Genomic DNA, 12,531 nt, shown 5'->3' on the forward strand with positions numbered 1-12,531 from the left:
TCCCGTCAGCCCACGCGCCTCCTGAGTCCTTGGCGAAGGACGGGGGAGGGCTGAGGGGCCGGGCAGCGGCGGCGGCGACACGGAGGGAGCCCAAAAGATGGCGGCCTACCTGTCGCACCGGCAGAAGGTGCTGCGGCTCTACAAGAAGTCGCTGCGCCATCTCGAGTCCTGGTGCATCTACCGGTGAGAGCGGGGCGCGGATGGATCTCGGGGGGGGGCCCTGCGAGCCGCCCCGCCCCGCCCGCTACCCTGCTTCCTCATCAGGACAGCCTCTCTGGGCGCCGCGCAGGGGCTATTAGGCCGCAGTGGGAGTGAGGCGCCCCCGGAGCCGCCTCCATAGGGCTGGGCACTGGGCAGGGCTTGAACTAGTGCCCCCGGGTGCTGCCTCCTGTTACCCGCGCCCGGGGCTGCCACCCCCCGCAGAGCGAGCCCCTGGCGGTGCGGCCCCGGGGCCTCAGCTCTGCGCCAGCCTCTGCTGCGAAACCTACCTCGGGGCGGGTGCCTTTTCCCTCTGGCTGCAGGGGGTGACAGGCGGGCCGGGGGCGAGCTCTGGGGATCGGGCTCCCCCTCAGCACGGAGGTCGCGGTCTGCGCCCACACAGGCGACCGTTTCTGACGTCAGTAACGGTCAGTCATAACCGGGTCGGGTCGGGGTGAGATGGTGTCACGCTGGGAGCCTGAAGGAAAAGAGGCATCAGCCCATGTGGAAGTTCAGTCCTTGCACACGTTTCTTCTAAAGAGATGGCCTTGAATTGAGGCTGATCAGTACAGGCCTCAGCACATCTCCACTGCCTGAAGGATCGCTGGCGTTGGGGATGTGGTATGAAGTCTTTTCGGTTCCGTCTCAATTGAATTCAAACTTTTCCTTGCCTTTAAGGTTTTTAGTTAAACAGTAACGTCTCCTAATAATACCTAGCTCTTAACTAGCCCTTTTCATCCGTCGTTTTCAAAGAGCTTTATGAAGAATCCTTATCCCCATTTAGCAGAAGGGGAAACTGAGGCACAGGGAAGTGACGGGTTTAACCAAAATCACCCAGCAGATTAGTGACAGAGCAAGGAATAGCACCCAGATCTCCTAAATTCCTCTCCCAGTGCTCTATCCACTACATCAATGGTTCTCAACCTTTTCAGATTACTGTACTCCTTTCAGGAATCTGATTTGCATACCCCAAATTTCACCTCACTTAAAAACTCCTGGCTTACAAAATCTGACATAAAAGTACAGAAGTGTCACAGCCCACTATTACTGAAAAATTGCTTACTTTCTTAATTTTACCATATAATTATAAAACGATTGGAATATAAATATTGTACTTACGTTTCAGGGTGATAATTGAGCCTATTTTTATGTGTGAGCCTTGTCTGAAGCCCCTGAGCCGCAGGTGGCCGGGTTGAAGCATGTAACTTAGCTTTGTGGGATTCCCTGTTGTGTGGAGGCCCCCGGCAATTGCTCTACTTGCCCTCCTTAATGCTGGCCCTGCACTTACAATCCCTCTAAACTTGTCCTGTTACACCCCCCCCCTTGGGGCTGCAATCCCAGGTTGAGAAACACTGATCTAGATGAGTTAAGTACCCCCGGAAGACCTCTGCATACCTTCAGGGATATGCATACCCCTGGTTGAGAACCACTTCACCATATGAAGGAACATTAGTTATGTGGATTCTCCATCACTTGTGGTCTTCAAATCAGGACTCAATATTCTTTTAAAAGATATGCTATAGCACAAACAGAAGTTAGTTACTGGGTGAGGCTCTATGGCCTGTATTATGCAGAAGATTAGATTAATATATCGGTCCCTTCTGGCCTTAATCTATTTGAATTATTTGTATTACAGTAAAGCCCAATGGCTTCAGTCAAGATCATCAGGGCCTGTTGTGCTGGCTGATGTACAGATACTTAGATGTTCCCTTCCCAAAAGGGTTTACAACGTTTTTAGGGTACGTTGCTTATTATTACTAATGAATTTTTGCATTCCAGTAGACCAAAAGGCTCCTATGAAAATGATGGCCCATTATGCCAGGTGTGTTACTGACATGGCTAAAGAGACAGTTCCTTCCCAGGAAGGCATGGACCCTAAAATAAAAATAAAAAAAAAAAAAAATACAGGAGCAGACAAAGGATTAGGGATGGGGATATAACATAAACATAAATGAAATGATGATTACTACGGTTTTGTTACTTGTATTAGGGGCATTCTGGAAGAAAGCAGAAAGTTCTTTAAGGGACAAGCTTATCTGTGGGCAGTGTCTCAGAATGCTAGAGCAGGGCAAATTGTGAAGGCCTTAAAGATAAAAACAAGAGGCATTGTTTGATACAGGAGTGAAGAAGGAGCCAGTGGAGGGATTAGGTTAGTGAAATAAGTGGTGAGCCAGGAAGACTATTTTATAGCATCAGCATTTCAAATAGACTTTGAGAAGGTCAGTGAGGGAAGAGATCGCAGTAGTCAAGGTGCAAGACGGTGGGAGTTCTGATGATGTGGACAGAGAGGACAAACAGAGTCCTTGTATAACATTGTAGAGATGTCTAGAATTGACTAGACAGTGCCTGGATATGTAGAATTGGAGAGAGGGCTTAACATATTTATAACTAGAAGGGTTTGATTCATTTCAGAGTAGACAATATACAAGGAGAACCTACTATAGACATTCAATGATTAGGTGAGCCAAGGAGGCTCTTCCATCTGATTGCCATGAAGAATGGTGATGATGTGAATTCTCAAAAGGTCATGAGCAAGTCTTTTTGTCTTTGGTGAGGAAACTTCTAATATTCCCATACTAGAAAACAATGCAGAAAAGAGCCAGGATATTTTTACCACTAGAAATGTTGCATATTATTTGTATCTATAGGGACAAATATCGATTCTTTGCCTGTCTGCTGAGGGCACGGTTCGATGAACACAAGAATGAGAAGGATATGGTGAAAGCAACAAAACTGTTGAAAGCTGCTGCGGAAGAATTTTGGTACAACCAGCATCCTAATCCTTACATCTTCCCTGACTCTCCTGGAGGCGTATGTTATGAGAGAAATGATTGTTACAAGGTAGGTAGGCTGTAAAGTAGCATCAGTGGGCTGTTTGGTCTATGTTCTTCTCTCCTGTCTTAACACAGTTGTCTCTCTTGTTCTTTTGGGAGTGGGAGGTGTGAATTCCAAGCACTGTTGTCTTGATCCTTTTTCTGCTTCTGTCAGGACTCTTGTTTCAGTTAGGTGTGTTGGAGGACCTCTGCTTCTTCAGTCTCCTACTGCCTTACTCCCCTAATATTATAAAATAGGGTTGTAAATGTTCGGAGGATGCTTTATGGATCTTAATTATATGTTCAGCACTTGAATACTACAATGTGATAGGCACTGTAAAAAAACAAACAAAAGGAAAACCCCAAGAGATTTACTTTGGCATTCTTAGAATGCTAAATAGAATTTTAAATATAAAGAAACTCCTAGTTAAAGTTCTTACATGAACTCTAGCTCCGATCTCTTCGTAATTCTCATATGCTTTACAATAAGACTATAAATCTGTATGGTACAACAAAGATCCATGCTTTCCCTCTCCTTCAAATCCTATTTACTGATATAGAAAGTGATCGTCCAGATACGTCCATGGAGGGTTCCATGCATAAGGGGCATCAAGGAAGAAACAAAAGGAAATCAAGGCGGATGTTGGTAATGGGAATGGAATGGCAACCTGATAAACAAGCAAATACATAAGAAAAAGCAGAGCTATGAAACATCTTGGACACGAGAACAAGAGAGAAGCTTGAATTTGTTGTGGTGGAAGGATTCAAAGGGGGTTGGGCTTACATGACCAGGAGGATTATTTTAGCTGTGCTTTGAACAGACTTGGCAGGGACATGGATTGTGGGAAGCTAGAGAGGAGGTTACAGTAATCTCAGTGAGGGACGAATGAGTCTCAACAGAAGACAATCAGTTTAGGAAATGATATGGAAGGAGAATTAACAGGATTTGTACATGGCCTGGATGTGAGGGAGAAGAAGGAATTAGGGCCTGAGTGACAGGGAGGATGATAGTGCTGTCAACAGTGACAGAGAATCAAAATAATGGGAATTGTTTCTGATGAAAGAAAAATGGACAAGGTTCATCTCAACATAATAGTTTTTAAAATGACTGTCTCATCTCCTTTCTCTTCCTGTTTGGCTAAACTCCCTAAAATCATAATTTCAGGGGTTGAGCCTAGATGGGACAGCACTGGCTGCCTGAAAAGGTTACAGCTGCTTTTTGAAGTAGCCCTGAGAGCCCAGGAAAGGGGAGACATGCCTATGCCTTCCTCACCTTCTAAGAGATGGCAGAGTTTCCAGGGTTGGGCAGTGCTGCAGTGAGTTTAGTAGACCAGCTACTGATACCACTCTCCGTATGCGGTTCTTGGGCGGGGAGGGGACTGTTACAGTAGAACCTCAGAGTTACGAACACTTCCGGAATGGAGGTGGTTTGTAACTCTGAACAAAACGTTATTGTGGTTGTTTCAGAAGTTTACAACTGAACATTGACTTAATACAGCTTTGAAACTTTACTATGAAGAAGAAAAATGCAAAATAAAGGCTCAGTGGGGTGGTGGTTTGGGTGTGGGGGGGTTAGTGTGGGAGCTTCTGAGGGTGTGCATGGAAGTTCGTGGGGGTCCAGATGCACAGGGGTTGGACGGATGGGGAGGAGCTACCCCTACAGTGACCCTTCCCCCTGCGGCTGACACGGGATGGGGCAGGGAGTGAGGACAGAGTTTCCTCCAGATGGGGGAGGTTCCTGGTGATGAGTTTGACCCAGCCAAAAGTCCCCCCCCTCGCTGTCGCCCCGTCCCCCCAGCTTAGCTGGGATTAGCGGCTGAGTCAGGAGCAGAATTCCTCCAGTAGTAATTGACACCATCATTCACCTGGGTTGTACACTGCACAAATGCTTGGGAAGCAGCTCAGCCGTCTAGCTCTCCTCATTGAAAACGGTCCCAAGCTGGAGCTCTGTGTGGGTAGCTGCGCTCTTCCCTTCATGGGCTGTTTAAGGGGAGGGTGAAACAGACCTGCTAGTGGAGAACATTTGGCATCACCACTTGCCCCAGAGTGCAGTTGGCCGGTCAGGTCTTAATACTGGTGTTCATATCTCCAAAATTTTACTATAATTCTCTCATAAAAAATGCCACAGCTGGATGGGTGTGGGAGTTTGCTGTGGAGTTGCACCACTCTAAGTGTGGTGATGGGTTTTTTTTGTTTTGTTTGTTTTAAGGGTAAGTGACTGGCCCATTAAGCTCACTTCAGCTTTGTCATTGTTCTCCCCTTAATGTACTATCACTTTGCTACAGGGGTCTGTTCAGGGGTTGAGGGGTTTGGCAAGAGCTGCAAATCCCATGTAAGTTTGTTCCAATGCTGTAAGGAAGACAGACCCCAGAGTAGGAATATTAACTTGAACGTTTTAACAGTGTCCACATGTGGTGTCTGTTTAATTCTGAGTGTACAAAAATGTAAAGAATTGAAAACACTAGCAAAGTAAAGCTAGGTCTATATTTTAGTTTTAATTGAGGATAAATGTATACAGAGTCTGAATTCTCTATGCCTAGATACTTAAACAAAAATGTGTATGTTCTCAGTGGTAAGAACCACAACTTAAACAGCTTCACTTTCCCAAAATTCTCATTTGATTTAAGATGAAGCATGCAAGGCTTCAGACTGAACACAGATTTTGTTTACATATACAAAAACTATTGAGCTTAGAATGGGTTCACTGATGACTCAATAACAGTTCAACAATGTAAATGTAGCTAACTGGTTGGTCTGATGCATTTTACAATTTAAGAAATCCCATTTTGAAAAAGTTCATATCCTGGGAAAAATTAAATTGTCATTGTTGAGATTAAAGCACTTTGTATAATAACTGATTAAAAGAAATAGCAGCAAAAATGCTGTTTAAAAGGGACATCATCAATTTAAAAATGAAACTTGTGTCTGAGAGCTTATTTGGTGATAACACCCAACACAACAAACTGAAAGGGGTTAGAGAAATTTGTTTCTCTTATCTTTTCGTTTTTACTTTGTGCACTTGATAGCACAAGTCAGTTTAATTGTTTCCTCTGTATAGTCCCTTTTCTCCTCTTGATGATATGCATCTTTAACACTACAGCAGAGCAGACAAATATTTACAACAGGAACTTGTATCTGTAAAATCGTAAAAACCAGCAGGAGGTCCTGGGTAGGTGTAGTACTTGGAACAGCATTTTATTTGTTTGAAACTGACTAGTTTTCAAGTTTTTGTCCCTTCAGTCGTAGTTAATAGGTTAGATACCATAAATATTTTATTTTACCTTTCTCTACTGGGGGGATTCAGTGAAACCTACTTGGCTCCCAGAAGACCCACCCACTTTTTAATCCAGATACGCCCCTTAGTGTGGACTAGACTGCACCTTAGAGTTCAGAATGTACCATAATCTTCTAGATACGTGATTGCTGAGCTACATAAAACTCTTGTAGACAAGCAGGAGTAAACTGTGAAAGTTGGACCACGGTGTTATAATTCTTATATTTTGCCTTCATCACTTGGTCTGGTTTGCACCACAAATGCTGGAACTAAACCCCAAATTTAGGAGGACATGAGTTTTTTTAAATTACACCTCTTCTATAACTTTGAGTTAAATATAAGCAATTTACACTTTCAAGGCCAAAAATGAAAGTAATTAGGACTAGTGGACAGAGCACTGGAGTGGGAGTTAGGAGGCATGGGTTCTATTTCCAGCTTTACCATTGGCCTGCTGGGTGACCTTAGGCAAGCTACTTTACCTCACAGTGCCTCCATTTCTTTCTGTGAAATGGGGTTTAAAAATACTTACATCCTTTGTAAAGTGCTTTGAGATCTACTGCTGAAAAGTATTATATAAGAGTTAGGTATAATGTAATCCTTTGCCTTATGAGCTTTTATGATACTTACCTATTTTATATTAACTTGATTGCCTAAGCTGTGTTTTTGCTGTATATTCTGCAATTTCTTGTATCTAGTACGTGGAGTGTGTGTGTGTGTGTGTGTGTGTGTTTGTGTTTTTGAGGGTTTTTTTTTTTCCCCCCAGGCTCCTGAGTGGTGCTTGGATTTCTGGCATCCTTCTGAGAAGGCAATGTATCCTGATTACTTCGCCAAAAGAGAGCAATGGAAGAAGCTGCGGTTAGAAAGCTGGGAAAAAGAGGTCAGTACTATTTTAATGGGGAGTGAAGCTCAGTTAGCGTGTGATTCTCTACTTTCAAAGAAGCAAACTTAATGTATTCCAGACTCCAGCTGGGTGACAAACACTTTAAAAGTGATTACTTGATCTAGGCATGATACTTGTATTTCCCCACTGAAGTCTTAATTAAACCGCATCAGTAAAATTGTTAGCTGTGTATAATATTGACAGCTTTCCATATGCAGATATCTTAATGACACACTACTTGATGAGAACTCTAAAGGAACATTTCAGAGTTAAAACTGCAATTTTATCTTTGTCTCATCCTGTTGTGGCTTAGTATTGCAACAGCTACACTAAAAGTTATAAATGTCACAATAGGACAAACAGTATCTCTTTGATACTAACATTATTATGGTAATATATACCTTTTGCAGGTAGAAGCTCTGAAGAAATCGGTATGTGCTTTTGAAAAGCTCATTGTCAACTTGCTTTAAGGAATTCAGACCAATCTTGGGCCATTTACCATTTAGTTTTCAGCAGGAAAGAAAATTGTGATGTTGAAATCTTGAACTTCCAAACATTAATGTTTAGGCAAATAGAGTGGATTTCTGGATCTTTGACTGTGCAGTTATATAGTGGTGGTGAAACTGACCTTAACACTAATTGTCACATTCTTAACTTCAAGAATCATCAAATCAAAATAATAGCAAATGGGAGCTGAGGCTGTCGGCTCCATATAGAACTTATTTCATGTTTAAAAAGGTTTTCTCCTTCAAGGACATTAGAGCAAGTCCATTAAAGTCAATGGAAAGACACCTATTGAACTTCAAGTGGTGCTGGGTTGGGTCGCTAATATTTAATGGAGTATCTGATAGACTTCCAAAGCAGAGGAAGGACACTTATTCCATTATTTGTTGCAGTTAATAAGCTTCTGTATAAAATATTCCTTTGTCATTAATTAGTTTTAACTTAAACTATTGTAGGGTCAGAGGTTCCGTAACTGAAATTGCAAATGAGCACTAGATAGTGTAGTCAACTTAAATGAGGGAATTTTATTTGTAGTAGCTCTATCCTGTTCATGAAGTCAGTGCTCCGTTTGGTTAAAGTTGTGATGTAAGGAACTGTTCTGTGCCTATATTTGAGTACCAAATACCAAAGGAAACAAAGATTCACGTACTTAAGTAAATTTGTTTTCTTGTATGTTTCAGGTTAAACAACTAGAGGAGGAAACTCCACCTGATGGTCCTTTGAATGAAGCCTTGCCCCCAGCTCGCCAAGAAGGGCATCTGCCACCTCTGTGGTGGCAGTATGTAACCAGACCCCGTGAACAGCCGTAATAAAAACATCCTTTCATGAACAAGCAAATTTACACTCAAGGGGTTTGTTCTCTACAAGCAGTAGGGATGCCAGTTAACATGCACTACTGTACTTAATGCACAATGAAGCTAAGTAAAATAAACATGAATATACTTAAAATGGGATTTGGTGATGTGCTCCTTAACTCTAAGGCATCAAAACTACCTATTGTAGTGTGTAGGCATCGAATCTTCGCAAACCATTTGGGGCCTGTAGGTCAGATGCCTTTTTTCAGCTAAGTACACAACATTTCAGTTGGGCGCTGTGCATCCACATCTTCCTGTAAAATGTTAATTCTGCTTTGGGTGGGTTACAATTAGGTTCAGAACTTCAGACCAAGTGTAATAAAGGCGCACATTTAGAAATTGAACTAATGCCAGCTTCAAAATTAAACAGCAGCAGTGGGACTTTTTAGTTTAGTTTTATTTTTTTTTAAACCTTTTGCATGTCACCTTTAAATCAATAATAGGCTTGTCCTTTTTACAGCTCTATTTCTGAAACCTGGAACTTCTGCTTGTTTAACTCTAGCAAACTTCCCTGGTTTCATTGGAGAAGGATTGAGGTGTAAGGATGTTTGAATGAGGCTTTTATTGTTGAAGTTAAATAGGTGCCAAGTTCTCAACAGTGATTAGAAATCTCTACTGCTCTTAATAACTGATCTTTCACTTATGCCTTGGGTTGTCATTCACAGTAGCTCTCCCATTTCCTCCTAGACAGGTTCTGAATTTCAAAGGTGAAAGACAAACATTGTACAGAGGCAGCCTGTACATTCTTTTGAAGCAGAAGAAAAGGTCACATGCTCTGTGTTTTTCTCTTTGCTGTTTTCCTTTAAGACACTGCCCTTAACTACTAGATGACAAGACAGAATAAACTAAAATGTAAGAACTTGTCCAAAAATGCATTTGGATATCAGCAGTTCTATGTAGTACTGTAAACTATGGGTGCATTTCTAGTAAACTAACTGCATTATTTTTGTTTCACATTAGAGTGTTTGCTTTTGAGCCTTCTACTAATTTGGCTAAATTGACAACAATGATTTGATTTTAAAAACAACCAAAGTGCAGAACCTTTTAATGCAGCAGCCTCTTCTGCTGGAAGAACAAGTGCACCACTCCTAGTTTCAAGCATTGGGAAAAAGCAACTTGCTTATCTTAAACAGTTTAAATTTGTTAGCTAGCAGGGTCATCTTGATGCTCTTGCCTTATTTAAGATAAATGTTCTTTAATGAAACTAAGGTAACTCAAATGCTAGATATGTTTGTTTATGCACTTGTACCTATATTATCTGTACAAGGTACCACGTTTCCTTCTTTGAAGCTGGCCCATGGTGCTCTGTGATACAGTACAGCTGGACTGTTCCTCAGCTGCCAAGCACAAAACCTTTTTTTTTTTCCTTAATCCCCACTAGCATCACGAGGCAGTGCCAGCAGGTGGATAACACTCTAGACAATTGCCGAAGCTGAGAAAACAATCTATATCACTTCTGATTACTCACTTCTAAGAGTAGCTCATGCCATGCAGGTATGCTATCACTTTCATTAATTCATAACAAATGGAAAAACTTAAAGCAAGGAAGATCTCCGTGAGAATCCCAAGAATCACTCTCTCTGCAGGAATGCTCTATAAGGGAAAAAGGAAACTGAGTTCCCTTCTGACTGGAATTTAATGCCAATTAAGTGATGTCCTGGTGTGGGTTTCAGAGTACCAGTTGCCTTCTTCAAAGAAGGAAAAATGTTGGGTAGGTAATTAATGCTTATGTGCTAGTGTAGGATCACAGCCATTCAAATTGTCTAGTGGTGGCGGCATGCTGAGGGTTTGAGCAATTACATAATTTGAAGTGTTGCTTGAATGGAAGTTGCTGTTAGGCTTAATAAAATGGTAGGCAAGGCTGCTTTGGCACTCATGAGTGGAAAGAAAAGCTTTATCACGTGTGTGTATTCCAGAAATGTGAGTGATTCCTTGGCCCACGCAGGCTGACGTGATCTAGGTTGCTCTGCTGCATTGGTAAGAAATGCAATAGGCAGGCTTAGTTTAGACCATACTAACCTAACAGAGGCCCAAACAGTCTTCTTAGTACTGGGAAGAAGTATGGGCTAGAACACTGTACTGCATATGATACTTCTGGGGAATTTTGCACCAAAAAGTTAAAAATTCTGTGTACAGTGTTTTAAAATTCTGAGAATCTTATGTCAAAATAATGTAATCACACATTTCAATTATTTTGGTAATTTATTTCAAAATACCTGTTAACAAATAGGTCTGTAACAATACAGGTGACGACAAGGATTCAGGAAATGTTTTTAACAACTAGAGATTCAATTTATTTAAACTACAATACAGAAACGTATTTTCTGCACTCCTCAGAAGCAGAGGAAAGGCTTGCGGGTGTCTGCAGTAAAGGAGGAGCTGAGAGAGAGGGAAGTAATTGCTGGGAAGGAGTGTTGGAGGGCACCTGGAGAGTAGTCACATGTGGAGGGGAGAAATATGTAACAGGTTTTTTTGGGGGGGGATTGTGAGCCAGGGAGCCTCCCACAGGCTGACCCCTAGCCTCTCCCAGTGTCAGTCACTTGCCCTGTCCCCGTCTGTCCCTCCAGCCCCCTTCCCCATGTCCCTACACCCCTACTTAGCCACCTCTTCTCCCATCCCCATATTCCTGCACTCCCATTCAGCCTGTCTCAATACTGTCAGCCCTATAGCGCCTGTGCCCCTACCCTAGTCTGTCCCCCCAGCAGCCCTATGTGCCCTGGTCTGTCCATGTCTCTTCCCCCCCCCCCAATATCCCATGCTGCCTCACGTGGTCCTGTGAGTAGGGTGTTGTGAGGAAAGCAGCCTCTCCTTCCTTTCTGTGGCTGGTTGCTCCAGCCCATAGCCAGTTCCTTTTCTTCTGGTGCCACAGCAGCCCCTGGTGGGCAAAAGGTGTAATTGCAGCCCCTCCCCAGCATAATGTATTATCCTACAGGTGAGGAAAAAACATCTGCAGGGGACATGAATTCTGCACAAGTGCTGTGGTGCTGAATTTCTCCAGAAGTAATAATATGGTGGGTGGAGGAAAGCACTGGTAAAATGAGACTGGACTAGGCCATGTCTGAGGGGGAATATAGAGCTCACCACCATGAGCAGGCTTGCACTATGGATCAGACTTTTGCTGCCTCACTGAAGGGGTGGGGGAGAATCTGAGGCTTGGAAAAGAGAACGGGCCTCTCAGGCTACCTTCATGTAATAACTCATACCAAATATGGGGTATCTGAGCTGTGTGGGGGTTAGTGTAGCATTGGTGTTGGAGTCTGTGGGAGTCAGAACTGCCCAGGGCTAGGGAAGGATGTGCAAGAGCCCCTAGGGTTCAAGATACTGACCATAACAAGGAATCACTAAGGCTCTTCCTGGAGCAATTTCTGGCTACTGTGGTAATCTGAAAGGGATGGGGAATCTTGTTCAAGGGATTTTGCCAGCCTCTTGGAGCTGCTCCTAGTCACTATTTCACACTAGAGCTCATTGCTTCCAAAATGCTACGTCGTATTGAATTTCCATTCTGAGCTACTTAAGGCTTGCCTGCTATGTTGCTGCTGTTGGGGTCAGCCTTTACTACCATCTTTGACCTTGTCAGGAGCACCAAGTACACAAAGCCTACTATGCTTGGTGATTCTGCAAAGCCAGCTCTTGCTGCTGACTTTCTTCCCCAAACAGTTTAAGCCTGGCCTTGATGCTGTAATATGCAGCTGGGATGTGAGCAGATGCCCTTGTGATGGTATGTTGGCCTGCTACCATGCTATGCTTTCTCCCCAATACGAGTTTCATGCAGACTCCTCTCCTCAAAACTCCTGTCTCTCCAGAGGGGCATGGAAAAGAGGGAGCAAAATCAATGGAAAAAGCTCCTGCTTGTTGGAGTAGAGAGACAGACAGGTAGTTATCTGAATAGCTCCACCTGCTGGCACAATTTGTGAAGCTAGAGGGAGAAGTTTAAAAAAAAATCTTGTACTGGAACTGAGGAAAACCCAGTTGCAAGGGATTATGGAGCACAAGGTGCCCAGAAGGAAG

The 12,531-nt window shown here is 43.1% G+C and overlaps 2 protein-coding genes across 3 annotated transcripts in view; one reads left to right on the forward strand and one right to left on the reverse strand.

The window, feature by feature from the left end:
- Nucleotides 1-560, reverse strand: part of TATDN1 (TatD DNase domain containing 1) — a 38,053-nt gene extending 37,493 nt beyond the window's left edge. Inside the window, exon 1 of the mRNA XM_067531219.1 lies at nucleotides 489-560. The gene's annotated coding sequence lies outside the window, so the exon portion shown is untranslated. The remainder of the gene's footprint in view (nucleotides 1-488) is intronic.
- On the forward strand, nucleotides 10-8,620 carry NDUFB9 (NADH:ubiquinone oxidoreductase subunit B9). 2 transcript variants are annotated; one of them, XM_067531287.1, is made up of 5 exons: nucleotides 10-183; nucleotides 1,835-1,937; nucleotides 2,847-3,039; nucleotides 7,049-7,162; nucleotides 8,350-8,620. In XM_067531287.1, the coding sequence occupies exons 2-5, from the start codon at nucleotides 1,885-1,887 to the stop codon at nucleotides 8,476-8,478; spliced, it is 489 nt and encodes a 162-aa protein (XP_067387388.1). In that variant the 5' UTR covers nucleotides 10-183; nucleotides 1,835-1,884; the 3' UTR covers nucleotides 8,479-8,620. The 2 variants fall into 2 exon arrangements, with proteins under 2 accessions (XP_067387388.1, XP_067387394.1); XM_067531293.1 differs by lacking the exon at nucleotides 1,835-1,937 and having other exon boundaries at nucleotides 20-183.
- Nucleotides 8,621-12,531: the final 3,911 nt, after the last annotated feature.

The sequence above is a fragment of the Emydura macquarii genome, unplaced genomic scaffold (assembly GCF_026122565.2).
Source record: "Emydura macquarii macquarii isolate MOO-44397 ecotype Brisbane River unplaced genomic scaffold, CSIRO-AGI_Emac_v2 contig_369, whole genome shotgun sequence".
Classification (NCBI taxonomy): Eukaryota; Metazoa; Chordata; order Testudines; family Chelidae; genus Emydura; species Emydura macquarii.

Bases quoted from the DNA above. Each gene is read 5' to 3' on its own strand.
- NDUFB9 (XM_067531293.1), top strand. From the start codon at position 98: ATGGCGGCCTACCTGTCGCACCGGCAGAAGGTGCTGCGGCTCTACAAG. The intron at 184-2,846 runs GTGAGAGCGGGG...TTGTATCTATAG, and splicing joins GAGTCCTGGTGCATCTACCG to GGACAAATATCGATTCTTTG. The intron at 7,163-8,349 runs GTCAGTACTATT...TGTATGTTTCAG, and splicing joins TAGAAAGCTGGGAAAAAGAG to GTTAAACAACTAGAGGAGGA.